The sequence below is a fragment of the Polistes fuscatus genome, unplaced genomic scaffold (genome assembly GCF_010416935.1).
Source record: "Polistes fuscatus isolate 324 unplaced genomic scaffold, CU_Pfus_HIC Scaffold18, whole genome shotgun sequence".
Classification (NCBI taxonomy): Eukaryota; Metazoa; Arthropoda; class Insecta; order Hymenoptera; family Vespidae; genus Polistes; species Polistes fuscatus.
Window position 1 is genome coordinate 2,166,422 of NW_025113086.1, and position 26,986 is coordinate 2,193,407.

Sequence of the window (26,986 nt, forward strand, 5' to 3'; positions counted from 1 at the left end):
AGACCTCACGATTCTCTGTTTTGATTTCTGACGGTAGTCGTACCAAGAGAAACAGAGACAGACAGACAGACAGACAGAGAAAGAGAAAGAGAGAGAGAGAAGGTAAAGAGAAGGAGAGTGGACTTGAAATAACTCGTGCCAGGAGAAACGACGTCTATTAATAGTTGCAGAAGAGAAGAGCATCTTTGTCGGGAGTTTGGTATCCCGTGTCTCCACAGTTTTTATCCGAAAAATATAAACCATAAATATTAGTCGTCTCCATTCCTTTGTGAGTTTCCGATCATTCGATAATTCCACCATACATACATTTGATAATTCAATCAGATTGTAGTTTATAAATTAAAGTTTAACGAGTACTGGTTGGTGTGCTGGTACTACTGCTGAGGAAAACAAGCAGGTCTAGTGTGGTGAATGTACGATGTGCCTAGACTGTTACAAAAATAGATCTAGGGAATTAGAGTTGCGGTTTGGAGTAGAAGAAAACTAAGAAGTAAGAGAAGAAGAAGAAGAAGAAGAAGAAGAGGAGGATAGAAGGGTAGAGAGAGGTAAAGTTGAATAGTTGGACAAAGACGTAAGAAGACTTTGGGAAGACAGAGAAATAGATTTTGGTTTAGTCGAAGACACTGAACTTGGGATGATTCTCGGAGGTTGCTACAGCAATAAGCCGTTGCTACTGGAACGAAGTTAAAATCACGTTGGTGCGAATCTAAATAAAGAACTATGGTTAGGAATGAGTGAGTGAGTGAGTGAGTGAGTGAGTGAAAGAAAAAAAAAGAAAAGAAAAGAAAGAAAGGAGAGAGAGAGAGAGAGAGAGAGAAAGAGAGTGGGGGAGTCATCGGTGTTCCAAGAGAGGGATTTGTGAGTAAGAATGGTAGAACGAAACGCGTGCACCAACAGCACCAGCAGCAGCAACAGCAGCAGCAGTAACAGCAACACCAGCAACGATAACAGTAACAACGGTAATATTATTAACAACAGTAGTAACGTGAATAAGATCAATACCGTGTCCCTAAATGGCGTGTCAAATGTTGCCCGTGAAAGTGGAGTTTTCGAGGAAGGTGTTGGACTGGATGAATTGACGAGTTTGCGTCGTGCAAGTGGTGCGAGATTTTCTATTTTCAAATGGTTCAAACGTGCCGGTAGTCGGGCTGCTACGATCGAAAAAAGAAGAAAGATACTGGATAAGATTTCACGTAGCGAAGAAAAAGAAGAAGGAGAGGAGGAGGAGGAAGAAGAAGAAGAAGAAGCAACAGCTGAAGCAAAAGAAAAGGAAGAGGAGGAAGAAGAAGAAGAAGAAGAAGATGAAAATGGAGGACAACGTAGCGTATCTTCCAGTGCGGAAAGTGTAGACACGTTTTATAGTACAACAACGGTACGAAGTTTCGCATTTCATAGTGGTGGACTAATAACTGGTAAAGAATTGTCATTGGATATTTTGAAGCAGGCAGCTGAGGTAGGACCGTTCGCAGCTGGTGCTTCGAAATTGGTTGCTAACAAAGAGAACACGGTCGCGGATGTCGCCTGTACGTTGCCTTCGAACGTTCACTCGCGTAGAAGGGATATCACTGCGAGATATTCCCTTCAACCAACAACGACAAGTTACTCCTCCTGCGATAATTTACCATTACCTGAGAAAAGACCACTTTCCGGTTCCTTGAGAATAAGACATCAACATCATCATCATCATCATCATCATCACCATCATCATAATCATCAAAATAAAAGGAATTGGATGGTATAGAAATAAACGCGGTTAGACGTAAAGTTCACGTTAAAGGTAAAAGAAGAGCACCGAATCCACCGGAGGAAAAAGAATTATCAACAAAGATCACCGAGGTCGATGTACTACCACCACCACCACCACCACCAGCACAATCACAACCACCACTACTAACACCAGTGGTTGTCTTAGTAGCGCCATCAAAAAATAGCAACAGACGAAAGAGACCAGCGCCGAGACCACCAGAAAATCACGATACTTTATCCCGTTCTTTGTCCCTACAAAGAAATCTATATAACAAGCCAACAAATATCACCGATGGTGGAATGGACTCGAAAGATAATTATCATAAAAAACAAGAAGAGGGACAGGTTATCAGTAACGATACTTTGATATTACAGGGCGGTCTTTTGCACTCGAAAAAACATTTGGAAAGGCAAAGTATTAAAAAAGATCATAAAAAAGATACGACAGTTTCGAATAACAATTTAGGTCTAATTGGTGTTGGTACTGTTGCCGGTGGTAGTACTGCTACAACCTTAGAAAATATTCAACAGGATACAACGAACTTTCGAATCGTCGGTGACACGGGAACTATTTGCACGGCCATGCCGCGACCTTGGTACAAACGTAGCGTCTTTGAACATTCTCGAGATTCCACGACGTCTAGAAAGGCCGATGTACTTCGTACTTCGAGTACGACAATCGGGACTACAGATTCCAAAGATGAAACAACTTTAACCGGTGCTCAATCATTGTCATCCAGCTTAACATCCTCGTCTACTTATTCCGTGGATGCGTCCTTGTCCAGATTAAGTTTTTTTCATCGCGGGGAACGACAGACGGAGGAAAGGAAACGCGACGTCAAAAGAAAATCAGGATTATCAATCTTAACGAACATAAGCGAGCTCGACAAGGAAGCGGCAGCCATCGTACAAGAGGAACAAGCCCGTGCACGAGCATCGATGCTTTTAAAAACTTCGAGATTCACGGAAGCTTTCGAAAGGACGAGTGACGTTAACGAGGAACTCGTACAGGACATGATCGCATCAGCGATGGAAAATTCATCCCCCAAACAACGCGGTACGCGTGCATTGATATCTAAATTCAATGCTATCAGTAATATAACCAAGGTCACTGTTAACAGTAACTTCTTTGCTAGTAGAAGGGATCAACAGGGTTCCAAATTTGAACAGGACGTTATCAGAAAGGCTAGAGTAGAACAGACGGAATTTAAAGAAAATTCTTCAAAATTTAGCCGAACCTGTCAAGGACAAAACGTCAGGGTATACGACAAAGATATTTCCAAATATTTTTTACCCCAGCAACCAAAAACTATTACGACGAAAGTTGACGGCAAAGATTTGGAAAGTAAATTGGCGACGTCCGAGAATAAGTTTACACCGAAAAAGGATAACAATGATAGATTGATAAAAGAAACTTCCAGTAGGATATCATTCTTACAAAGTCAGTTAATTGCAAATCGAATGAACAGCGAGCCTTTAGCTTCTGCCAAAGAAACGTTCCTACCATTGATGGAAGAAAAAATGAAATCTAAGAAGGAACAAGTTGGGTTCAACGATAGAAGGGAAAAAGAAAGGAAAAAGGATAACGTTGTTTCGGGAGGAATTGGGGGAGACGGGGGTGGGATAGGATACTTGTTATCTCGTCCGCGTGATTCATCTAACCCTAAAAGCATAGAAAATGTGTTAACCAAAGAGCCTAGAAAATTGAACGAGCGTAACTTCGAGAATACGCAAAAAGAATTTTCCAATATTTTCGACGAAATAGAAAGACAGTTGCGTACTAGAAAAGAATCGAAACATGCCGCTCAACTTACGCCAATTTCCAATCTCGAGGTACCCAAGGATAGGGAGATATTATCTATCGAAGAAGCAGAAGAGGCAGAAGAGGAGGAAATAGAAAAAGAAAAGGAAGAAGGGGAAGAGGAAGAAGAGGAAGAAGAAGAAGAAGAAGATGAAGGAATATCGAGTAAAGTGACTAAAGTGCTCGACATCCTGGTGGAAGCCGAGAAAGATGGGAAAGCAAAGAAGGCGATTATGCGAGCGACGAAATCGATCCCGAAGGAAGATGAGATTCATCGTAGTTTGATCGAACCAACTTACAATAAATTCAAGCCAAATAAAAAGACACCGGGCTCGTTGTTGAACACCGTGGAAGACCGTACTACGACAGATTTGAAAGAAATGTTGAAAGAAATGAAACATTCATTACCGAAACGTCCGAAACCGAAGAAACCTAGGTCAACCGATGAAGTATTATCGATTAACAAAGATTACATGCCGAGTACTAGCAAGATATCTTATATAGCTAAATCCGTATTGAAAAAGGAAGCAACCCCGTTAAATCAAGTCCCTCAGTTGGATTATGAGATTGAAAAGCAAAAAGTATCCTCTTCCTCGCAAACGAGTGGAAATGTACGTCGATTGAATCAACCGTCAACATCTTCATCTTCGTCCTCTTCTTCGGTTTCTTCCTCTGCAGGATGGAAACAAGAAGATGTCGTTTACAGGACATCCGGTAAAGCTGTCTCGGGTTTGGCATTAGCTAAGAACACTTTTCAATTGATTCGTCCTCGTGATTTCGCTGTGATAGAAGCTATTAAGACAACCAAGGGACAACAACAACAACAACAGCATCAACAGCTACACAAGGAAAACACTTATGCGAATGTAATCGAACGATCGCTTTACGCTAACGCCTTTGTTCCACCCACGACGAAGCACCAACGTGATGAGGAAGATCCTTCACGTGCTAAGGGGGTCCTTCACTCTTCTCAGAGTGATCTAGGATTACCGAATATATCTCCTTCGAACGAACGACCATTTCTACAATATGACGAGGAACCTAAAGAAGGTTATTCATTCTATAATAATCCAATAATTAATGATTCATAATTAAGCCAATCTAGTAAGCTCAAGTTAGATCGATAAAATCAAATAAATCAAATCAAACGCGAGTCCCGAGAAAAAGAGACGCGAATTAATTCGATTAATATTTTAATATCAATAGGGGGTAAATATATATTATATTATTATTATTTATAATTTTTCTTTTCTCTTTCTTTTATCTTTTCAGAAGACACGACGAACAATAACATGAATACCTTGGCGATAAATCGTTTGTTGAGAAAATTGGAGGCAGCAATAGCTTCGGGTCATCATCAGCAAGCTGCAGGATTAGCAAAGGAATTGGCAAGATTAAAGATTCATTGTTCGGTTATACGACAACGTACAGCTCGTTTAAAAGATCGATCGATAAAGGTTAATATGTACATAGAGGATAAACTAGCGCATCAAGGACCTATACCTCTTCAGGTAAGTCGAGTGTAATTGTGCATCAACCACCCACCATCAATAGGTTGATCTAGGTATCTGAGGTATTTGAAGTCATTTATTAAATAACATTACTTAGAAGTTCATTAAACGAACCCAACGCACAACCTTTATCCTAGCTACCAACGAGAATGACGGTCGCCGAATTGAAGATTAAAGTCTACACGGAATTCGAGATACCAACTAACGTGCAACGTTGGATTATTGGAAAGAATTTAGCTGATCGTGATGAGACTACGCTCGAGGAATTACAGGCGATCGATGGTTCACCTATTTTCTTATATCTCGTTGCACCGGGTAAGTTTTAAAATAGGAAAAAGGAAGGAAAGAAAAAAAAAAGAAGAAATAAGATAAAAGACAAAATAAAAAAAAACAAATATCGTGATCACTTTTCTGGATAATTAACTACCGACTAGCTGAGACGAAAAAAAAAAAAAGAATAAAAAAGACGTCCCCCCTTTAACCCCTTCCCCCTTAACCCCTCACCCCGATCTTATTTAGAATTGCAAAAGGATTCCGTCGTAGTGCAAGCCGGGAAATCAAACTCCCTGGAAGAACTTTCGAAGGTTGAGAAGGAAATACGTCAACCGGAAGAAAAAGTAATAACGACGAAGGAGGAAGTTAAACCGACGACTGTCACTCCTTACGATAAACAGGTAAAATTGATTAACCTTGGCAAAAATAAAACATATATATACACATTAATGTTTAAAAATCAATCCAAATATTCGGTTTTTTTCATCAACGTATTGAGGTATATGTTGACATTTAACAACGTGAATCTTAACATTCTCCAATTTCGGTTTTTCACCTTAACATTTATCACTGTCCCCTGTATTTCTTATTTTTTTATCGAGAGTAAAAAAAGAATTAAATGAAAAAAACATATGGGAATCGATAGAAGAGAGTTAACATTATCGATTGCATTCGATACAGATTTATAGATTTTCGTTAACGAGTCTTCTTCATATTTTTCTATACCCTATTCTGTATTTTTTTCTTTTTTTTTTTTGTATTTCTTTCATATGGAGGGACAGGTCGAACCTGAGGAGGAACAGACGCCTGAGGAAGTCAAAATGGAACGTTACGAGGAACTAATATCCTTGGAAAATTGTGATGTTATACCAAATTCCGAAGCTATCGAGTGTCCAATATGTTTCGTAACTTATGGTCCACGCGAGGGTGTTATTCTTAGAGATTGTTTACACATGTTTTGCAAGTATGTCCTATTATAAAACGAGAACTAATCATTTTCATCGAATAATCCTATAATTATTTGTTTTTTGTTCAGATTATGTATAGCAAACACAATAAAATATTGCGAAGATGCTGAAGTAAAATGCCCATACAGGGACACCGAGTATACCTGCGAGTCAACGCTTCAGGAACGTGAAATAAAAGCGGTTAGTCGATTATGATTAAACATTAATTATAAAAATGAGTAATTATTAATAAATATAAAAATACAATGAAATAAAACGTTTAGCTCGTCGAAGCTGAAGTTTATCAGCAACACCTTGCTAAGTCGATTGCTCAAGCAGAGAACAATGCTGGGAATAATGCATTTCATTGCAAAACACCGGATTGTCCTGGTTGGTGTTATTACGACGATGACGTTAACAATTTTCTCTGTCCCGTTTGCGGTATTAATAATTGTTTAACCTGTCAGGTAAGAATATTGTTTCTTAATTCGATCTAAAATCAATACGAACAAATTCAAACAAAATATATATTCGTTAAAATACGTTTTTAGGCCGCGCATACTGGAAAAAATTGTAAACAATATCAACAAGAATTAAGATTATCCAAAGAAACCGATCAAGAATCTCGAAGGACAGCAGCGATGCTCGAAGAAATGGTCGACAGGGGTGAAGCATTGGCGTGTCCTACTTGTGCAGTTGTTCTCATGAAAAAGTGGGGCTGCGATTGGTTGAAATGTTCAATGTGTAAAACAGAAATATGTTGGGTAACACGAGGACCACGTTGGGGACCAGGAGTAAGTTCAAATACATTGGCAACAATGATTTAAACAAAACTATACTTTCAAACGTATACATATAACAGTTTTCCTTTATCGATCCTTTTTTATCTTTTTCGCAAACCCCAAAGGGTAAAGGTGACACATCCGGAGGCTGTAGGTGCGGAGAAAATGGAGTCAAGTGTCATCCTCGTTGCAATTACTGTCACTGAGAACCATCGAAAGTATTCTGCTTATTATCTTATCAACGCGGAAAAACACAATGCTCCTCCTCTATCTATTCAAAAACGTCAAGTCGACCCACTACTATTGCTGTTGATATTCTAACGACGCTAGAGATTCAAAGTAACACGTCGTTGTATGATTTCAAAGTATGCCAGAAAGAATGAGAACAATTCAACTCGTCATTATCAATTTATAATTAACAAGATTTGTAATAAATGGATAAACCATCAAAAAAATATCATTAGTCTTACCTTTAAAATACCATACATCTTATTCATTGTAATCAAATGTTCATTTTTAAACTCACGAGTATACTAAAATGTGCATATACCTTTTACATTTGTTAAATATAAAATTGAAGTATCGCTGAAGTAGTACAATTTCAACGAAAGACAAAATGATGATTGAGTAACTGCAATTGTATTGATTGAAATTAATTGGATAAACCCTTGAACAGTATTAGTATAAGGCCTACGAAGTTAATGATCTTTGGAATAAGCTGATTTAATTGTAACACGCTTAGAAAATGTTGTAAATAATATGAAATAGAAAAAAACAATCGTAGAACGTGTAACGTGTTAAACATACACACACATGTGGATAGGTAACGAGTTTTATTTGTGTGTATGTTCTAACAGATGTACGTATACACACGTCCGTTGTCATCGAATTTGAAATCCTAACATTGAACGCGTTATGCTTTACGTATTTTACCTCGTACAATTGAAATGGACGAGATTGGGAAATGAAAGTGTGTGTCGACACAACGGAACTAACAGGAAATATATACATGTATATATATCGTGTAATCGAATTTCTGCATTTTTACTTTTCGCGAAAACATTCGAATCGACATAGCATCGAGGAGAATCCCCATTTTATTTGATGGTATTTTTTTTTCCCCTCTTCTTTTTGTTGTTTATTTTTTATTTTCTGTCTTTTTTCTCTTTTTTTTTTGTTTTTGGTCATTTCAAACCAACGAAACGGATCTCTGGGGGAAATACATTTTTTTATGTCTTCTTTCGTTCACTTTAATAAATTTATATTTCATCGGAACGATTATATTTTTTTTTTCTTTTCATCGAAATTAATATTCAACAATTGTATATTGAAAATATGATTGTAATCTAATTAAAATTATAACGAATTGTTTTTTTTTTTTCATTTTGAATGAGGAACGTAAAAACAAAATATATATTGTGAAATGAAATTTGATGAAAAAAAAAAAAAAACTGTAACGATTAAAATTCGATTCGATGGAATTGTATTTGTGTTTGTGTTCGATTGAAAATATTTCCAACGATATTCTCTGCAAATATTTGTAACAATTATTAATGAAATAATAATTAACACGTTCGTATTACAAACCAAGAATAAGTTTCCTTGGTCTCCTTGGAAAAATTAACATCAGTGATTCGGCCCAGCTTTCAATTCCTAAACTTTCCCTAATAAGTAAGTGGCTTTTTACGAGGTTAGGTTATCAGCCCAACACTCAACCCCAATTAGTCGCCTTTTACGACAAGCAGGGGATACTGTGGGTGTATTCTAACCCCCGACCCACAGGGGGGTGTAAGGAGGGTGAGGAATTAATTTACCATTATAATCATCTATTTAATTTTACAATTAATTAATTTTCTATTGATACAAAAGAAAAAACAGAAGAAGACAATTTTTCACATTTACGATTTATTATAATTTATATTTATTTTCATTTTTATATTCATTCGTTGGATAATCAATTTCTTTATCTGTACGTCGAATAATTGTCACACTTCTTTTTTATTTTAATATTTATTTTATACACATAATAACGAATATTTATATTATATTTAATAAATTGAAGTATCTTTTATCTTTCTATCTAAAAAAAAAAAGAAAAACGAAAAGAAGAAAAAACCTCTCTGATGCGTAAATACAATGAATTTAACTTCTTGTTAAAAATACAAAGAAAAAATACCATAATTTGTTGCCATGGAAAAAACTTCATATCGTTGAATGCAAACAACCGTTTGAAACATTGAACACATATTCACACGCACACTTTCGCATTTATCGTTTCTATTTTATTTGTTTCTTGTCTTTTATCATTGCAAAATGCAGCTTGAACTTAAGAAAAAAAAGAAAATATTTATGTTAGTTGAAATCGTTTCTACGAGATGTCACGTCGATTACAAAATATCGAGTATCGACATTGTTTTGTTTATGAAATCTAATCTTATTTATCGATTTATGTATATCAGAGACCTCCTAATGCATGGCATTCGTAGTTTAACCACATTGACTGGTGCATAGTGTTGTTTGATGTGCCTGAAAGGTTTTATTTTATAAACGAAGTAAGAAGAATTTAAAAGATAAAAGTAAGAATTTTGTACGAGAATTGAAGATGAACTTTCCCACGATTGATTCAACACCAATTTTCCCTGAAATTGGGTATGTGTTATCATATTTTTATTTTAATATTACACATATTCGATTATTTATTTATTACTGTTTTTTTTTCTTTTTTTTTTTTTCTTTTTCGGTAGGCGGATATTTTTTTTATTTCAAACTTAAATTTTTCTTACGAACAAAATTCAATGTAAATGTAATTAATAATTTCTTGGTCTTTTTTTTTTATTTTTTTATATTTCACACTGTGATATTTCTTCTTCTTCTTCATTCTTTAATTTAGACAAGTTGCCTGTTTCGTAACGACGTTTTTCTGCCTATTGCACTGTTAAATTGTCGCACCATCGTTTTCGTGGGCGCCCCGCACTTCTGCGGCCAATTGGTGATTTATCCCGTGCAATTCTGCCGATTCTTGTTGTCCATTCTGCTAATAGACAGAGTGTCGTTTCTATGAGCCGCAAATGATATTTATGAATAGGAAAAATAAAAAAAAAAAACTCTAATTTTTGTTCCTAATAAACTTATTGGTCGATTATTAAACAAACAAAAAGCGTACTGAAAATGTTGAAATATTTATTAATTTTAATTTTGTTATAAATATTTGTTGTTGGTCGTTATGGAAATGACGCCATTAAAATTGAGAGTTACAAAATACAAAAAGAAGAAAAAAGAAACAAAGAAACACCGAGTTATATATCAATTTATATACGAACACATATACGAAAACGCGTACGTATATTCGATTTATTTGTTTTATTTATTTGTGTGTCCTCTGTGATTATAAGAAACCTAAATGTTTTCACATTTGCGTTTATTTTTTTTTTTTTTAATTAATATTAATTATAAAAGAAAACATAATTAATTTTACTTTACCAATTGAAATATACAATTTGTTGCTTTTGCTAAACGCGTATTGTATCTCAAATAAATAAATAAAAAATAATCAAAAGAGAGACAATTAAGTAATAATCATTAAACATATGTATATGTGTAATAAAAAACAAGTTTAAGGAGGATAAAAAAAAAAGAGAAAAATATCCAAAACTTATGCGATTTTTTTTGTTTCATTTTTTTCAGGGAACATTTGGAATCTATATATCTTGTAAGTAATAATTAAATAATAAATACCGATTGAGATAAATTAATTCGTTTATAAATATATTAATTGAATTTGTTTTTATTCGTTCGTTATTTTTTTAATTTTTTTTTTAACTAAAAATTAAAACTACAAATGAATTTAGGAAACGGACGATAAAACTGAAACAATAGTTAACACGCAAATTGATGAAAATCAAGAAGAAGAAGTAAAAGTTATTGAAGAAATTCAAATGGAAGGAATGAAAGAAGTTAAATATGAAATACCGAATAACATATTAGTATTAGAAAATCATGCTTCCTCGCATGAGATTGAAAATATCGAACAATCTAATGACAAAGTAACAGAAAATAAAAGTAACAATAACAGAAATGGAAATGTCGTGGAATTCATGACTAAGGTGGACCAATACGTGGTAAGAAATGATTTTAATTAAATATATTTTATTTTATATATATATATATAAAAGATTATATTTTGATTAATTATTTATTAAAGGTAAAATATGACGTATTAAATGAATCTTATAAATGTCCTCTTTGCAATAAAGAATTACCGTGGTATGGTGAAGGAGTTACAATTACTCTGGATAATTGTAATCATGTTTTCTGCGGGTAGGAATAGGTTTAAAAAAAAAGAACAAAAAAATAATAATATAATATCAATAAATAATATTAATCAATTATTTTCTTTAGATATTGCGTATCCAATTTGTTGGAAAATATAATTAATTACAAAACGGTAGAACTTCAATGTCCGTATCCAGAATGCAACGTATTGATTGATCAAGAAAAATATAACATTGAAGAGGTGAGTTAAAATAAAATAAAAACATATATATATATATATATGAAATAATAAATTGTTCGATAAATTATATCGTTTCTTTTCTTATCTTTTCTTTTTGGCTACCATTAAACATTACTCTAAATTTCAAAATTATTTTACGTTATTGTAAATTAACGAAAATTGTGAACAATGATTTTTTTCAGATGGTCGATCCGATACTTTATAAAAAATATTTAATAGTATGGACTGAAAGATCGAATAATGGTACCGAAAGTAGAATATTTCGTTGTAAAACTTTTCTATGCGATGGTTGGTGTGTCATTGAAGGTTACAATGTAACCGAATTTTTATGTCCAATATGTAAAAAAAATAATAATGTCAATGTGGAAGTAAGTATTAACAAAATAAGAAGAAAAAAACAAACAAACAAAAAGCAACAAAATTTAAGCAAAAGTTCTCAAATGATCTTTAAAATGAAATTGTAATTTTTAAATCTGATTGTAAGAAAAATTAGCTTAAAACAAAGTGTCTCTTGAAAAAAAAAAATAATAATTAATTTATTAAAAATCATTTATATATAGAAAACTTTGATGGTCCATTGTGTAAGCGTGTTATTTTATCTGATAAATAAATGAGTAATACGATTTTTTCTTTTTTCTCTTTAAGCTTGAGCAAAATAAAAAGGATGAAATTGGACAAGAACAAATTGAAAGATACAAAGAGCTTGTAGCATTGATGGAAAATAAGATGGTGCCAAATTTCGAGCCGTTCGAATGCCCTATTTGTTTGATTTCTTATAAACCGTTAGACGGATTGGTATTAAAAAACTGTTTGCACACATTTTGCAAGTAAGTCATTAATTAAATCATATTTTCAATTAATTTTCTTTATCTCTAATATGTTTTTTTGTTTTTTCTACATATGCATGACACACAATGATCGTATTTATTTTTAAAATTGACAAAATTTGTCTATTTATACCATATATATTATTTCTTTTTGTTTGTTGTTCCTTAGAGAATGTATTTCCAACACGGTGAATTTTTCTGAAGACGTTGACGTTAAATGTCCATACAAAGATAACAATTATTCGTGCAACGCAATTATCGAACAGTGCGAAATCAAAGAAGTAAAAATATAAACGTTTTTCAAACTAATCCAATTGAGAATTAATTTCTATTTAAATCTTATTCAAATTCAACGTAATTTTAACTTTATAGGTTTTAAAGCCAATTGATTTTAACAAATATTTGGAAAGATCGATTACTCAAGCCGAAGCTAGAGCTGGACAATCAGCTTTTCATTGCAAAACACCGGATTGTCCTGGTTGGTGCATTTACGAACCGTGTATTGACAATTTTACATGTCCAGTCTGTAAAAAAACAAATTGTCTTCGATGTAAGGTAATTTTAATTAATTCATCTAGTGGTTTTTATGTTTCACTGCGTATTTTGTTCGTTTATTATTTGTGTATAATATACGTTTTTTATTTTAATTTCTTTTTTTTTTTTTTTTTATAGATGATACACAAAGTAAGCTGTATAGAAGATAAGATTAATTTCGCTTTGTCGGATACAGAAAAATCTGATCTATTGATAAATCAAATGATAGAAGAAAAAGAAGTAATGTTATGTCCTAAATGTAAAACATTGGTTATGAAGATAAGTGGTTGCGATATGATTATTTGTGCTGCATGCAAAACTGAATTATGTTGGGCAACACGAGGATTTCGTTGGGGTCCTAATGTAATTTAATTATCAAAATGTATATATCTATGATTGTTCGCAAAGTAATTTCGTTTTGTGGCTAACGATAAATTTCTTTTCTCGTCAATCACCACCACATTTATCGATAACACCATAAAAAACCTTACTGCTAATCAACAACCCCCTTTTTGCGGATGAGTGTCGGTAAATAGGCCATCCAAGTTTTCTTTTTTTCGTCGTATTGTAGAACAGCTCGCCTTTGTCCATCATTATGAGCTTTTAAAATACGCAACGGTATAATAAACTAAAGAGTATCACGTTCGTTTTGAAAGGAAATTAGAGATCTTTAACGATGAAGTCTTCTTATCTTCCGTTTAATGTAAACTCGCAATGGGGGATGATAATGGCCGAGTAATGGCCTATGCAAGAATTTAATACGTAGTTTTACATTAACATAGCAAAAAATATTAATTTTACTTAAATAAAGTTTTCATTTTTATAATATGTATAATTTTCTCAATACCACCTCTATCGTTTCGGTGTGTTTCTTTCGATTCGTCAAATAAGTAACAAAAAAAATGAAATTACTTTGCGAATGCATGTATTATTAAATACAGTCTGGGCCAAAAGGTGATTCTAAATAATGTTTGATTAATCAATTGTTATTATTTTTTTTTCTCAAACTTTTTACAAACCTATTTATTGACATAAAAATTTAAAAGTATATCGAAAATGGATGAATTAAATTTATAAATCATTTCTATATATAACTTTTGGTCCCAGATATTGTATACAATATTATATATACAATATTGTTACATTGAAATATTACGTAAATTATTACTTACTAACTTTAGGGCACTGGTGATACTTCTGGAGGGTGTAAATGTTCTGTGAATAAAAGGTGTCATCCATTGTGTCGGAATTGTCACTAACTGTGTTCAATATTATACGAGTTATGAAATAAACATATATTTTATAGTGTAAAAATATAATGTTTAACACTTAATAATTACTTTTTAGTTATATAATTTATATTTGCTAATTATAAAGATATTTTTGTTACTGTATAAATTCGGATTTTGTTAAGTTGTTCTGTTATTTTTAACAATTTTATAATAAATAACAATTTAATATAATATTATTTTAAAACTAATCACTTTCTTAAAAACTTCTAATTATTCTAACTATAAAATTTTAGATCAATTATAATTCTTATCTATCAAGCAATTCCAATTGATAAATTACCGGCCGTATTAAATCTAAAAAAAAACTTGATACAATTTTTAAATACATTTATCTATTATCGAATTAATTTATAAAATACAAAAACAAACGATTAAAATAAAAATCAATAAAAAAAAGCTCTTTGTTATGATATGTTTTGTAAATCATTATTGTACTGATATTTTCTTTTTATTATTAATATTATTACAAGATACTCGTTAATCAACTGTAGCTCTTATTTAAAGCTTTACTTACAAATCTAACACGTATAATAAATTATAAATTTAAATGATTGTAAATCTGAGACCTAACAGATTACTAATTAGCTTTCTTGAGAAGGCACATCACTTGTACCAATTTGTCGCAATTGACTAACCAACTTTGATGGATAATGAATGAGTTGTTGGTTTAAATTATTACCACCCGCATTTTGCAATACTTGAACTAAAGATACTTGCGCAGAAATAAGATCCATTTCACCGTAACGTTTAAAATCATTAAGGTTCAAAAGCTTTCCCTCTAATATTCCAGCTATAATATAATAGATTAGGATTAAAAATGATTTAGTAATAAAATCATTCTTGTACAGAATTAAATAAACTTACCCATTAGAATTACTTGTGGGGTCTTTTTAACAATTTTTTCAAGATCTATTACATTTTTTTCTGGACTGAATACTATATAAAATGGTGCCTGAAATAATGTCTTTACAGCTTCATACTTCGTACCTTTTAAAGCCAATTTTAAAACAGAAGATGGATAACATTTCAAATACATATTTTTTCTTTTCAATAATACAGCTAAATCAAAAACGTCTTCTTGTTTTATTGAATTTCTATGAAGGAAAGCTATCATCTTAGAATTATCGAACCAATTTAAAGCCTCTCGTGCCAAAATTTCATGATACGGATTGTGTGTTTCTTTACGAGTTTTTTTAGCTTTGGTGCATAAATCTATCAACGTTTTGCCTTCCTTATAGTTTGGATAAAACGGTGTGAGAAATGTTTGATGTAACGCTTTGACATAATGCGTTGGTCTAGGTTTTTTTAAATTAATTTTCGCTCTAAAACGCTTTTGCTGTAGGAAAAGTTGATTCGGTAATGAAATCTGAAATGCTGAAACAAAATATTAAAATAATCATTAACTAAATTTATTCCGATATTATTAAATATTAATTTTTATTAAAGTATTATAGTACTACCCACCAGTACTATTACTTGGATCCCATTAAATTTAATCTAATACAATATAACTTTAACATTTAATAATCTAAGAGCGTGGATTGGTAACAAGAAAATAATTAATGCTCTCAAGCATTATTTATTTGACTGAAAAATAGATTAACGTAGTTGACACAGAATGTAAAAAGGAGACGAGTATAAAATAATTATTTACAGAATGATTTATTTCATTATTAACGTTATAAGGCACTTTGGGACAAAATCGTACATGTAGATAAAAAAAAATATATATATACGCATATACGAGAATAGGTGGTGTCATATTTGTATGTATGCATGTATTTATGTACGTATGTATGTATATATATATATATAAATGTATTTAACTCGATATGTATGTGTGCAATAAAAATTACTAAATATATATATGTATAACAGTTTTACTTATTAATCTTAATTTAATATTTATTTAATCCTACTTTGTCTTTAGTATTATGCAATATAATTAATTGTTCCACTACAATAATTACTGCTTTCATGACGACCTTCGATATTGTCACCAAAATTAAGCGACTTTCTATTTTTTCCAAGTCTTAACATCGAACGAATTCCACCTTTCTTTCTAGAACGTTTATATCTATCATCCAAAGCTGAATTAAGTGACGCTTGTTTAACATCCCCACGAGTATTAGAAAATCCTTCGTGTTCATCTTTGAAATGATTAGTACTAGATATATCTCCATGAACATCATCAACAAGCCAATGCTTTCTTGGTGAAGTATACTTATTATTACATCCGGGAATAGTATAAACGTATTCCGATTTAGTCGGATCTACCGACTTTTTATCGTAAGATTTCATATTACTATCACATGAGGTACTTTCAGTTACCGTTATTTTAATACCACTTTTATCATAATTATCAGTTTTACATTCTTTTCTAGAACCATCTTCCACTTCTCCTGATTGATTGTTTGATTGTTCTACATTTTTATTTTCTCTACCTTCTCGTAATTTTTTATTTCTTTTGTAAGTATCTGTATTTTTAGCGTCAAGAGCAGCGTGCCTCTTCTCCGACATACTTTGTCTACCCAAAGCATCACGTGAAAATTTATTAGACGAAGAATTGAATTCTTCTAAAGATAATTGACTATCGTAAGTTGGATCGCCAGAATACTGACTATCTTTGTCATCCACATTTTTCTTAGTTTCTGCCGGCTGAGAACATTCGTTATTAGATTCCTCTAACAATACAGTCTCTACCCGATCTTCTCTTGGTCCTATAGTAATTTTTTTAACATTGCTCACAGTGACCGGTTCTATCCATGTTTTATTAGTCGCGATACAATAACTCTCGTTTCTTAAACTATTTTTATTATATTGTTCTGTTAATCTATCAATAACGGGATTCCATGGAGAAGCTGTTACACAAGATAATAATCCTGCATTATCGAGTGTTTCCGATTGTGAATTTAAATTGTTTTTTTCCTTAACTCTACCGTCATTGACTTTAGTGGAATCCGAAATGTATATGGAATTAGAAGATTCTATTTTACAATGAGAAGACATATTATCGATGATATTTTTATCGTTAGTATCGTACGACGACGACAGACGCCTAGCAATTGTAAGAGTAATAACACCGGTGACTGAACTATTTGTATTAAGCATTGCTCTTCTTAATGTTTCCATTGCATCAGAATTTGACAATCCTAAAAGTGATACGCCGTTAACGTTAAGTAATTGATCATTGGTACGTAAACGACCATCTCTAGAAGCTGCACCGCCATGAAGTACACTTTTGATAAAAATTCCCAAATCCATATTAGTATTATCGTCTGTACTACTTGTTTTACCTTTAACACTGACACCCAAGCCAGCTTTTTCCGAATCGTGTACTGGAATGTCTAATGTTAATATCATACGATTTTTACGAGGAGATAATACGATATCCTCCGAAGGTTTGACAGCTTTGAACGTACACTTTTCATAATCGTGTACATTTAATTTCTCTTGAAAATCATTATTCTTATTCGTCGGAGATCTATCCAATGCGTTCCAATATTTGGAACCCTCTAATACTTCTAACGGTTGATTAACAGGAGACGTTTGACAATGTGAATCCAAGGAACTCGAGGAGACTTCTTCTTGACGCGAAACCACCAATCTAACTTTACCACCAGCTGGAATACTTCTCAGCAAGGAAACAACTTCAGCTTGACTTTTACCAGTCATTTCCTTTTTGTTAACTTCAAGTAATCTATCACCAGGCCTTAATCTACCATCCTCGACAGCAGCACCCATAGACAAAATATTTTTAATATAAATTGGACAATGCCCTCCTGCAGGATTATCTCGTGTTGTAACACTAAATCCCAATCCATTATTTCCTTTAGTTAATTCTATTTCTATCATACGACCAATCTTCCTGGTATTCGCCGTTTGTAATATATTGTAATTGCTGCATTGCAATCTCTTGACATTGTCTTCGTTCTCAGATTTGTCAGCGCTATCATTAGCATTAGAATGATTTTTCCTAACAGATTTATCATTGTGAGATTTTTTATGCTTAACAACAGATATCTTTAAACATTTTTCAGTCATACAAGTTCTAAAGATATCTTGAACTTTGGAAAATGGTATGTGTAACAGATTATGCCTATTTATTTTAATTATCTTATCATGTAGATCTATCTGACCATCACGAGCTATACGTCCATTAGGTTCAATACCTTCCACTCTGAGACCTTGATCATTACCCAAAAGATCATAACACGGAACGACGTGCAATCCTAACGGGCCAGCCTCATTCTTAATCACAATTTCACGAATCTCTCCTTGATCCAACGGATCAATATTGGCACTTGCAAAATCGTAACAAGCTTTGGCATCTTGTCCTAAAGGTTCTCTGCGTCGAGATTCTCGAGGTAAAGATTGAGCAGAGTACGTAGTTAAAGTTGGTTCTCTGTTAGAAAGTGCATGCATAGACAAACGTTTGGCTCCTTCTCTTTTGATACTACTGTTCGATATGGATATATGAGTGTCGATCATATAACCTTGATCTTTCCCATCGGAATGAAAAAAGTCTGGACTGTTGGTACCAACCGAGCTTGCTCCATCACCACCAGCATGTAGGACATCGTTGCTTGTAAAATGTGCAACAATTTGTTCTCTATCATCAGCAACATCGCATAACCTATCATCAGGATCAAGTAATCCACCACCGGTCAACGTAGACAAACTATTAATGGTTATACCAGTGTCATTTTTTCCAGTTGCCTTTTTATATCTTAATATGGCTTCATGCATCAAGTCTTTGACAAGCAGTGTCCCATTTCCACATGGGACTACCACTCTAACGTTTTCAAAACACACAGTTACCTTCATCGCGTTAATTTCATTATTTAAGAAAATGATAATCTTACTTTTGACATAAGCGTTTTTAATATCATATCACCTTGTCCTAACTTTTAATTACGAATAATTAATCGGATAAAATACTCGTGTATTTAGGAAAAATAATTTCAATTAAAATGCAACGTTGGTGTTAATATCATGATGCAAAATGCACAATGCATTTGTTTAAGATTAAAATCCTCATAATGCACTTGTAGTCGCTCCGTTTACCACCATATCTTCCGAGTGAATCATCGACGTAGCAATCACTATGTTTAAGAATACACTTGACAAACGTATAATCCTTATCTTCGATAAGATAACCGTACTTTTTTTTACATATATTTCTAAGGAAAATAAAAGTAACCTGGATAATGTAAATAAATTGAACAAATATTTGTCTATTAGTTCGATCATTAAACGGACGCTTATGGTCTGAAATACTTCGATCCTATCAAATACACCGAACAGACGCACTCGCCATTACGACATTTTGTTCCGACGTTCCGTACACGCGGAACGATAGGAATTCGAAACGAAACGTAAATCTTTCTCTCGACAGGTTAGCCAATACACAAAATATTCATTTATAGAACGTGCCGCTAACGCTATCGTCGATATTATATTATTAATTAATCGATAATTCTAACGAATTTAATGATAATTATAAATTACCTTTATTTAAAAGTCGTGCCATTTTTCAATAACAACGTATTACTTCAATGATTTGAATTTAAATCGAAGATACACGTGTGTGTACGCTTATTTTATCCTCTTCTTAACACTCCATCCTTATTTATTCCCCAACTACACAGGAATGGTCCAAATCCATTGATTCTCTCGACCAACATATGGTCCAATTTTAGGGTTCCTTTACAATCGAAGTTTAATTTCACTTGCAAGCAATAAACTTCTTTTCTTGTCGAGTTCGATCTATCGATTATCGTAACTTAAATCTTTTACTTTAAATTACTCTTAATAAAATATATTAATAAATATTGTATAATATCCTAATAATAATATTAATTAAATCGAAATACCAACTTAAAATATCACTAGTAACTTAACAAATATATTTATCAATTAAATAAAAATCACGTAGTCCTTGCTATCTTCAATATGCGTAAATATTTCTATGTGTGTGTGCGTGTATAAGAAAAAAGGACATATTTAAAGCCCGTTTGTATCTTGAAATATTAACCTTAGGAGAAAATTTCTAGTATCTTACAGTAACCACATTTTTTTTCCCCTACGTTCTCACCTTTAAAACTAATCTTCTCTCTCAGGCGTATATAAAAATATTATAAAATTCAAATAAAATTAATCGAATTGGATATATTCTCTTTACACAATGAAGTGGTTCGAAGAAAGTATACATCTTGCTGTACATAAATCCAAATCAACCAAAGCAATTTTCGTTGTTTTCGTCGAAGGTGAATATGTTAGTCCTTCTTTATAGGTTATGTTAACAAAAATTCAAATAAATTTCATAGTCATCAAGATTATATATATATATATATATATATAATCACTTCTATCATTATTATTTATATAATTATTTTTATAGGAAAAGATGATGCTTCGGTTCAATTTATGCAAGCATTGAATGTTACTGAAGTTTCTAAATATTTTGAAAGTGAAGATTTTGTAGCTGTTAAATTGGAAAGTGGCAGCGAAGAATACAGATTTTTCGCACAGATTTGTATCCTTTGACTCAATGTTAATCTAACTTTTGATTTTCGTTGTCTTTATTACTCTCTCTTTTTTTTAAAGGTTTTACAGACCTTGACAATACTTTTTCATAGGCTTTTACACACCTCTTTGAAATCAATAGTACACTGTGTTCTAAAGTGGTCACCCATCCAAGTACTAACCGTCTTCATTGTAGCTTAATTTCAAATGGAAACTAATTTTTTCAACGATATTGTTTACTTTTCACATTGTAGTCATATCGATCCTTAATATTTTTCCTTAAACATTGTAACTACAGATCACCTTGTTCCAGTACCGTCTTTATTCTTTATCGGTGTCAATGGTATACCGCTTGAAATAATAGTCGGTAGTACAACTGCAACTGAGCTTACATCTAAAATCGAATCTGTTTTAATTAAAGCTGGAAAGAAATGTTCAAATAGTTCTTCTGATTTAATTGAATCAGAAAAAAAATCTTCAGAATTGACTAACACGCCGGATGCTTCTACCAGCGAAGTAACTACTGATACAGAAAAAGTTACAGAAAAGGAAGATGTACCAGAAAAATCAACAGAAACTGTTACGAAGACAGAGGTTGAAAATAAATCAGAAGAAAGTACATCTACGGATGTAAATGAAACTGATGTAAAGGAAGCAGATTTAAAAGAAACTGATGTAAAGGAAGTAGATTTAAAAGAAACTGATGTAAAGGAAGCAGATTTAAAAGAAGAGGATTTAAAAGAAACGGATGTAAAAGAAACAGATGTAAAAGAAACGGATGCACCAACTACAAGTAACGAACCTAAGGAAGACAGTGATACGGATTTAACGATGCAGGTATGTAATTTATATAATTTTACTATTATTTCTTATTTAAATAAGAAGAAAAAAAAATAATCAATTATTAATTGAACGATTCTAGGAAAAGTTAGATAGAGCTAGACAATTGATAGAAGCACAGAAAAAGCAGCGGCAAGAAGAGGAAGAAAAGAAACATAAGGAAAAAGAATTGGAACGTCGTAAGTTGGGACGGGAAATTCAAAAGATGAAACAAATGCAACAAGATTGGCAAGTGAAGAAAGCTCAAGAAGAAAGGAGGAAGGAAAAAGCGGCTGAAAACGCTGCCAGAGAAAAAGTTAGATTACAAATTGCTCAAGATAAACTTGAACGGAAACAAAAGGAATTGGCTTTGCAAGTGCGTATATGTATATAAACGTATATTATCAAACGTATATAATTATAATTATTATACTTTAAATAATCGTTATTAAGAAAAAAAAACAAATAATTATTGTTTACTATGTTAGCCTAAACAATCATCACCGCCACCCGCAGAAGAACCAAAAGCACGACCAGCTTGGTTGACTGATGCTACTATAACTAGAATTCAATTCAGATTGCCATCCGGTAATCCCCACATGGCACCGTTTTCGCCATCAGATACTTTAAGCGTTTTACGCACTTACGTTACCGAAAATATTGATTTACCTTTTCGTCAATTCGTCATGTCAACTTCATTTCCTAGAAGAAATTTAACCGACGAGGACGACAAGAAAACTCTCTTGGAATTGGAATTGGTTCCACGAGCGGTGATTTTAATCCTACCGTTAAAAAATGTAAATATCATTGAAATCAAATATCGTATAGAATTAAAAATATAATTTTTACCAAAAATATCTATTTTATATTCGTTTTTCTTTTCAGAATAATACAAAAGCAAATACAACATCTGTAACATCCGCTCAAGACGTTGGTTTTTTCTCGCGTTTCATGTGGTCTCTATTTGCTCCTGTAATTGGCATATACAACTATCTGATGGGATATTTTAACAGGACATTAAATGGCAATACAGATCCAAATAACGAAGACTCTGCTAATCCCTCGAATGGTTCCAACACTGGTGAGGAATCAACTTTTCCAAATTTACAAAATATAGCTCGATCAACAGGGTAGGTTTAAAATTTTCTTTGAGAAATTTCTTTAGAAATTTATCTAGATCAATAACTTATCTTATTATTATTGTCCTTTTTTTTTTTTTTTTTTTTTTTTTTATGGGTGGGATTGGGGATTAATCCAATTTAGACGAAATTTTAGCAACTTAAACGGTACGACGATCAGAGCGCAAGGTAACATACACAGACTACATACTGATGGAGATGATAACGATGAAAATAATACTTGGAATGGCAATTCGACGCAACAAATGTGAATGATTTAGAAAATAAAGTTACGATGCGCCGAGAGTACTGCTACCAACTATTACTACTATTATTATTATTACTACTAACAACTTGTTAAAATGACTCTTTCGACTTAATTTTTAATGAGTACCTAGATTTTAATACGATCATGATTAAGTATTATATATATTTCTTATATAATATATGTTCATTTATTTATATATTTATATTTATATAAATTATATATATATATAAAAATATAAATTACACATATATAAGTATATAAATGAATGTAGTTATTTCTTTTTTTTTGCCAAAAAAAAAAAGTATCCAAATAGTATCAAAACGCGCAAAAGATTAATATATGCGAATGGAAATAAAGTTTATATACGAAATACATTTAATACCTCCATTTTAGCAACATTTATGCGAGAAACGTGCATATATAAATGTTAAGTTTTGTTATCTATCTTGCTCTATTTCTGATTCTATATATACATGTATATATACATATATATGTATGTATGTATTTAGCTTTGTAACGTTACACTAAAGAATAACATTTCGGCCTAATTATATATGGTATATGAAAAGTGAAGAATGTATCTAAACTATCGAAGAAAGGTATAAGGACCAAAAGTAGCGAACAGATTATTTCGCAGGTACTGTCAAGATGGTTAGAACTAATATAATTGATAATAGATTATTCGTATCTATATGTATACATATGTAGTTTGCGCATAATCAATTTCTATAACTGGTGCTAAACAACAAATTTTGATTATCTGTGTATCTGTTTTTCTCTTCGTTTCTTTTTTTTTCTTTTGTTCCATTTCATTTAGTCGGTGCAATCATCAAACCGTGATTTATTACATTCACAATTAGTGATAAACCACAAGAACATCCATCCGCGCGCACACATACGACACATCATAGAAATTAGGTTTAAAAAAAGAAAAAAAAAGAAAATAAAAAAACCTTGCTAATTAATCTGTATAAATATTTATGTACTCTTATAACGTTATCTCTTCTATTTTCACTTATTTTTATTATAGTAATTATATCTACTACTATAATTACTATAAGTAGAAACTATTATACTATATGATAATCTATTGTAATAAATTTTCAAAGTAATACATATATATATATATTTATGTATATGCATATATATATATATATGTATGTGTATAAGTATATATATGTATACAAATAATATATTAAACTAACTAAAATAAATATAAAATAATAGCAAAAACCATTTTTATCTGTCAATTTATCTCTCCGACTATAATAAATATATCTGTAATATCTTATTAGCTTCATCACACATGTTAATTTTTATTTCTATGTATTTAATTATTATACTATTGTAGATGAGAGTGTTCAATAAACGAATCCTTATCTTGTATCTTATGAAGTATTTTTTTGTTCTGTTTATATATTATTCGTACGTATCGATAATATTTATTTTGTGTACGCATAAGTGAATACTGATTGAGTACTTAAAATGAATTTGCGAAAAAAGAAGAGAAATGTAATCCTAATGAAGAGAATGATTAATATCTTTCTTCACAAACAGAGGAAGCTCTAGATCGTGACAAAAAATGAAATGAAGCGTTAAATTAAACAACTTTCAATATGAATCAAGTTTCTAATTGTGGGTCTCAACTTTCTTCCAGAATTAGACATAACTTCGGCTGTTCTAAGTGTAACGTGATATTTTCAGACACACACCCACCATTTCTACGAGATACCACGTTTCACAAAATAACTTAACCAAAGAGAAAAAAAAAACAAATAAATAAAAAAAGTTGATGATTACAATTGAGTAATAATTGTTTTTACGTTAAGCTTAAAACTTTTCCCACCACCACCCCCCTCTCTCTACGTTCACGTATTTTAATTATTTTATTATTATTATTTCATAATAAAACAAAAATAATAAATACAAGTAAATATATTTATAATTAAAAAAATAATTATTGTATAATATGTAATTAAGAAATATGTATAAATTATTTGATAGATTTGTAAAATTTGATATTTTCCCAATGAGTTATACAATTAGACTCAATTTCATGATAATCATCAACTCGTATATATACTAATGAATATTATTTTGATTGTATCAATTTCTTCATATTAATTTTTTTCTTTCCTTCTCTTTTATAGTTCGCAATAGTAAGATACAAAATTATAGAATCCTATTTCTACAAATGTCGTTAAAATGATACTTTATCGTACAGCTGGTAGGTGCATAAATTGACTCACTTGCACGGTACTATGTAATACGAATCATGCATATCAACAACAAGAGATATTCAAGCTAATAATACATTTTATTTTTCGACTGATTTATTCGATTACTCGTACTATAAACCGATTTGCAAGAATTTCAAATTCGAAGATAAAACGAATGGAAAAGTGGGGTGTGTGTGTGGGGAAAGGGGAGGGAAAGAAGATTCGAGGTAAAGACTTCTAACATAAAATTAAATGCATTGCGAGTTCATAAAATACAAGGGTAATTCACCAAAATGTAATTCCTAAGTTATACGAACAAATGTTTTCAAATCTAAATATCTTGATAATAAAATGAAATATTTTTAAAATAATTGCTACAGCTTTTTGAGCTTTTTCAAAAATAAAAATGAATTTGACCGAAAAAGAATACATCGGTATTATCTTATATCGAAAATTGTTCAAACAATTTATTCATTTAGGCGTAAATTGTAACACGCTGTTTTTGATATATTATACAATTTTCGTTTAAAATATTTGTAATAATAATAATAATAATGATCTAACGAATAATTCATTAATAATTTAAATGATACACTTTAAGATCAATTATTCTATAGAATAAAATATTTTTCTAACAATAAATCATTGATTTAAAATTGAAAATTATTCGAATTATAAGTAAAATAATAAAAACTTTAAATTGATTCTAAACTCATTTAGATTTACTATATTATATGGTGGTAAAGTTCATTAAAAAAGAATTTATTGACGTATTTACAATGTTGATTAAATCATATTTGTGATGATTGGTGTCTTAACAACCCTTACTCGAATGTATTTAATATTTATATTTAAAAAAAAAAAAATAAAAAAAACTAATATCAAATTCCGACTGAATGAATATTAAAATATTAAATAAATTTAAAATATTAATAAAAATAATCGACATATAAAATCAAATACACAATTTGTACTCTAAAAAGTAAATTTAAATTTACGACGATAATTGATATTTTTTTGTGTATTAAAACGTATGTTAAAATTCTAAGTAATAAAACAATGAAGTAATAAATCGATCCTTAAAATTTGATTAAACGACCTTCTCGGGTGTATAATAGTTGACAGAAATTTATGAGCGGCTCATTACCACCGTTTAGTGGATTCTACTACCGTCGTATTCCTACGAGATCATTAAAACCACCTCTCACTCTCTCTCTTCTTCTTCTTCTTCTTCTTCCTTTTATTTTATTTTCATTCTCTTTTTGGAAGAAACCCACGTGCTTGCCAAGTTACGCCCAAGTTAACTTGCTATTGGTTAATCTTACGATGACGTTGTGAGCACGTGGCTTTTTGACACCGCCTTGGAGAACCGCCGAAGAATTTGACTACTTCTTGGCCGCCAAGAATGAGAATGAGAAAGAGAAAGAGAAAGAGAATAAAAAAAAAGAGAGAAAAAAAGGAGAGGAAGAAAAAAAAAATATTATCCTCTACACCTCGAACTATCTCGACAAACAGTCGTTTCTGTCGAGTCTAATCTCACGAACGAATCATCCCGCCGCGATCATCGATGATTCAATTTACCTTTCGATATTTTACATTTTTCGTATCGTTAATTGGTTCCCACTTTTTCTTTATTTTTCTTCTTTTTTTTTTTTTCTTGTTTTTTCCGAAACATTAAATTTAATTTATTATTTTAATCAATGTTATTTTTTTGCATTAAAAATAATTAACGATTTATAATTCGTTGATTTTTGTTTTTGTGGGATATTTAAATAATGAACAAATGTAGAATGATGTTTGGTGCTAAT

The 26,986-nt window shown here is 31.5% G+C and overlaps 5 protein-coding genes and 1 long non-coding RNA gene across 9 annotated transcripts; 4 read left to right on the forward strand and 2 right to left on the reverse strand.

Annotated features, from left to right (window-relative positions):
* Positions 1-784: 784 nt before the first annotated feature.
* Positions 785-7,515, forward strand: LOC122515535. The gene is made up of 10 exons (XM_043632925.1): positions 785-1,684; positions 1,741-4,597; positions 4,820-5,058; positions 5,196-5,373; positions 5,578-5,732; positions 6,105-6,295; positions 6,368-6,479; positions 6,563-6,745; positions 6,830-7,072; positions 7,186-7,515. Exons 1-10 carry the CDS (start codon positions 869-871, stop codon positions 7,264-7,266), a joined length of 5,055 nt encoding a protein of 1,684 aa, XP_043488860.1. The 5' UTR covers positions 785-868; the 3' UTR covers positions 7,267-7,515.
* A 2,147-nt stretch (positions 7,516-9,662) lies between these two features.
* LOC122515592 (ranBP-type and C3HC4-type zinc finger-containing protein 1-like) lies at positions 9,663-12,693 on the forward strand. The gene is made up of 8 exons (XM_043632992.1): positions 9,663-9,709; positions 10,745-10,769; positions 10,909-11,178; positions 11,262-11,377; positions 11,459-11,573; positions 11,756-11,941; positions 12,219-12,400; positions 12,570-12,693. Exons 1-8 carry the CDS (start codon positions 9,663-9,665, stop codon positions 12,691-12,693), a joined length of 1,065 nt encoding a protein of 354 aa, XP_043488927.1.
* A 523-nt stretch (positions 12,694-13,216) lies between these two features.
* Positions 13,217-14,248, forward strand: LOC122515445. The gene is made up of 2 exons (XR_006303266.1): positions 13,217-13,297; positions 14,116-14,248. It is a non-coding gene; the product is annotated as an uncharacterized LOC122515445 (long non-coding RNA).
* A 407-nt stretch (positions 14,249-14,655) lies between these two features.
* On the reverse strand, positions 14,656-19,920 carry LOC122515444 (39S ribosomal protein L10, mitochondrial). Its single transcript, XM_043632809.1, has 3 exons — positions 19,738-19,920; positions 15,091-15,600; positions 14,656-15,016 (listed from the first exon to the last, which is right to left on the reverse strand). The coding sequence occupies exons 1-3, from the start codon at positions 19,757-19,759 to the stop codon at positions 14,808-14,810; spliced, it is 741 nt and encodes a 246-aa protein (XP_043488744.1). The 5' UTR covers positions 19,760-19,920; the 3' UTR covers positions 14,656-14,807.
* Positions 16,135-19,604, reverse strand: LOC122515442 (partitioning defective 3 homolog). Its single transcript, XM_043632803.1, has one exon. The coding sequence runs from the start codon at positions 19,051-19,053 to the stop codon at positions 16,159-16,161; it is 2,895 nt and encodes a 964-aa protein (XP_043488738.1). The 5' UTR covers positions 19,054-19,604; the 3' UTR covers positions 16,135-16,158.
* Positions 19,921-20,119: 199 nt separating the features above from the next.
* LOC122515443 (UBX domain-containing protein 4) lies at positions 20,120-22,997 on the forward strand. 4 transcript variants are annotated; one of them, XM_043632805.1, is made up of 7 exons: positions 20,120-20,495; positions 20,630-20,764; positions 21,053-21,591; positions 21,677-21,949; positions 22,062-22,370; positions 22,459-22,703; positions 22,849-22,997. In XM_043632805.1, exons 1-7 carry the CDS (start codon positions 20,414-20,416, stop codon positions 22,961-22,963), a joined length of 1,698 nt encoding a protein of 565 aa, XP_043488740.1. In that variant the 5' UTR covers positions 20,120-20,413; the 3' UTR covers positions 22,964-22,997. The 4 variants fall into 4 exon arrangements, with proteins under 4 accessions (XP_043488740.1, XP_043488739.1, XP_043488741.1 ...); XM_043632804.1 differs by having other exon boundaries at positions 20,121-20,495; positions 22,837-22,997; XM_043632806.1 differs by having other exon boundaries at positions 20,121-20,495; positions 22,459-22,654; positions 22,837-22,997.
* Positions 22,998-26,986: the final 3,989 nt, after the last annotated feature.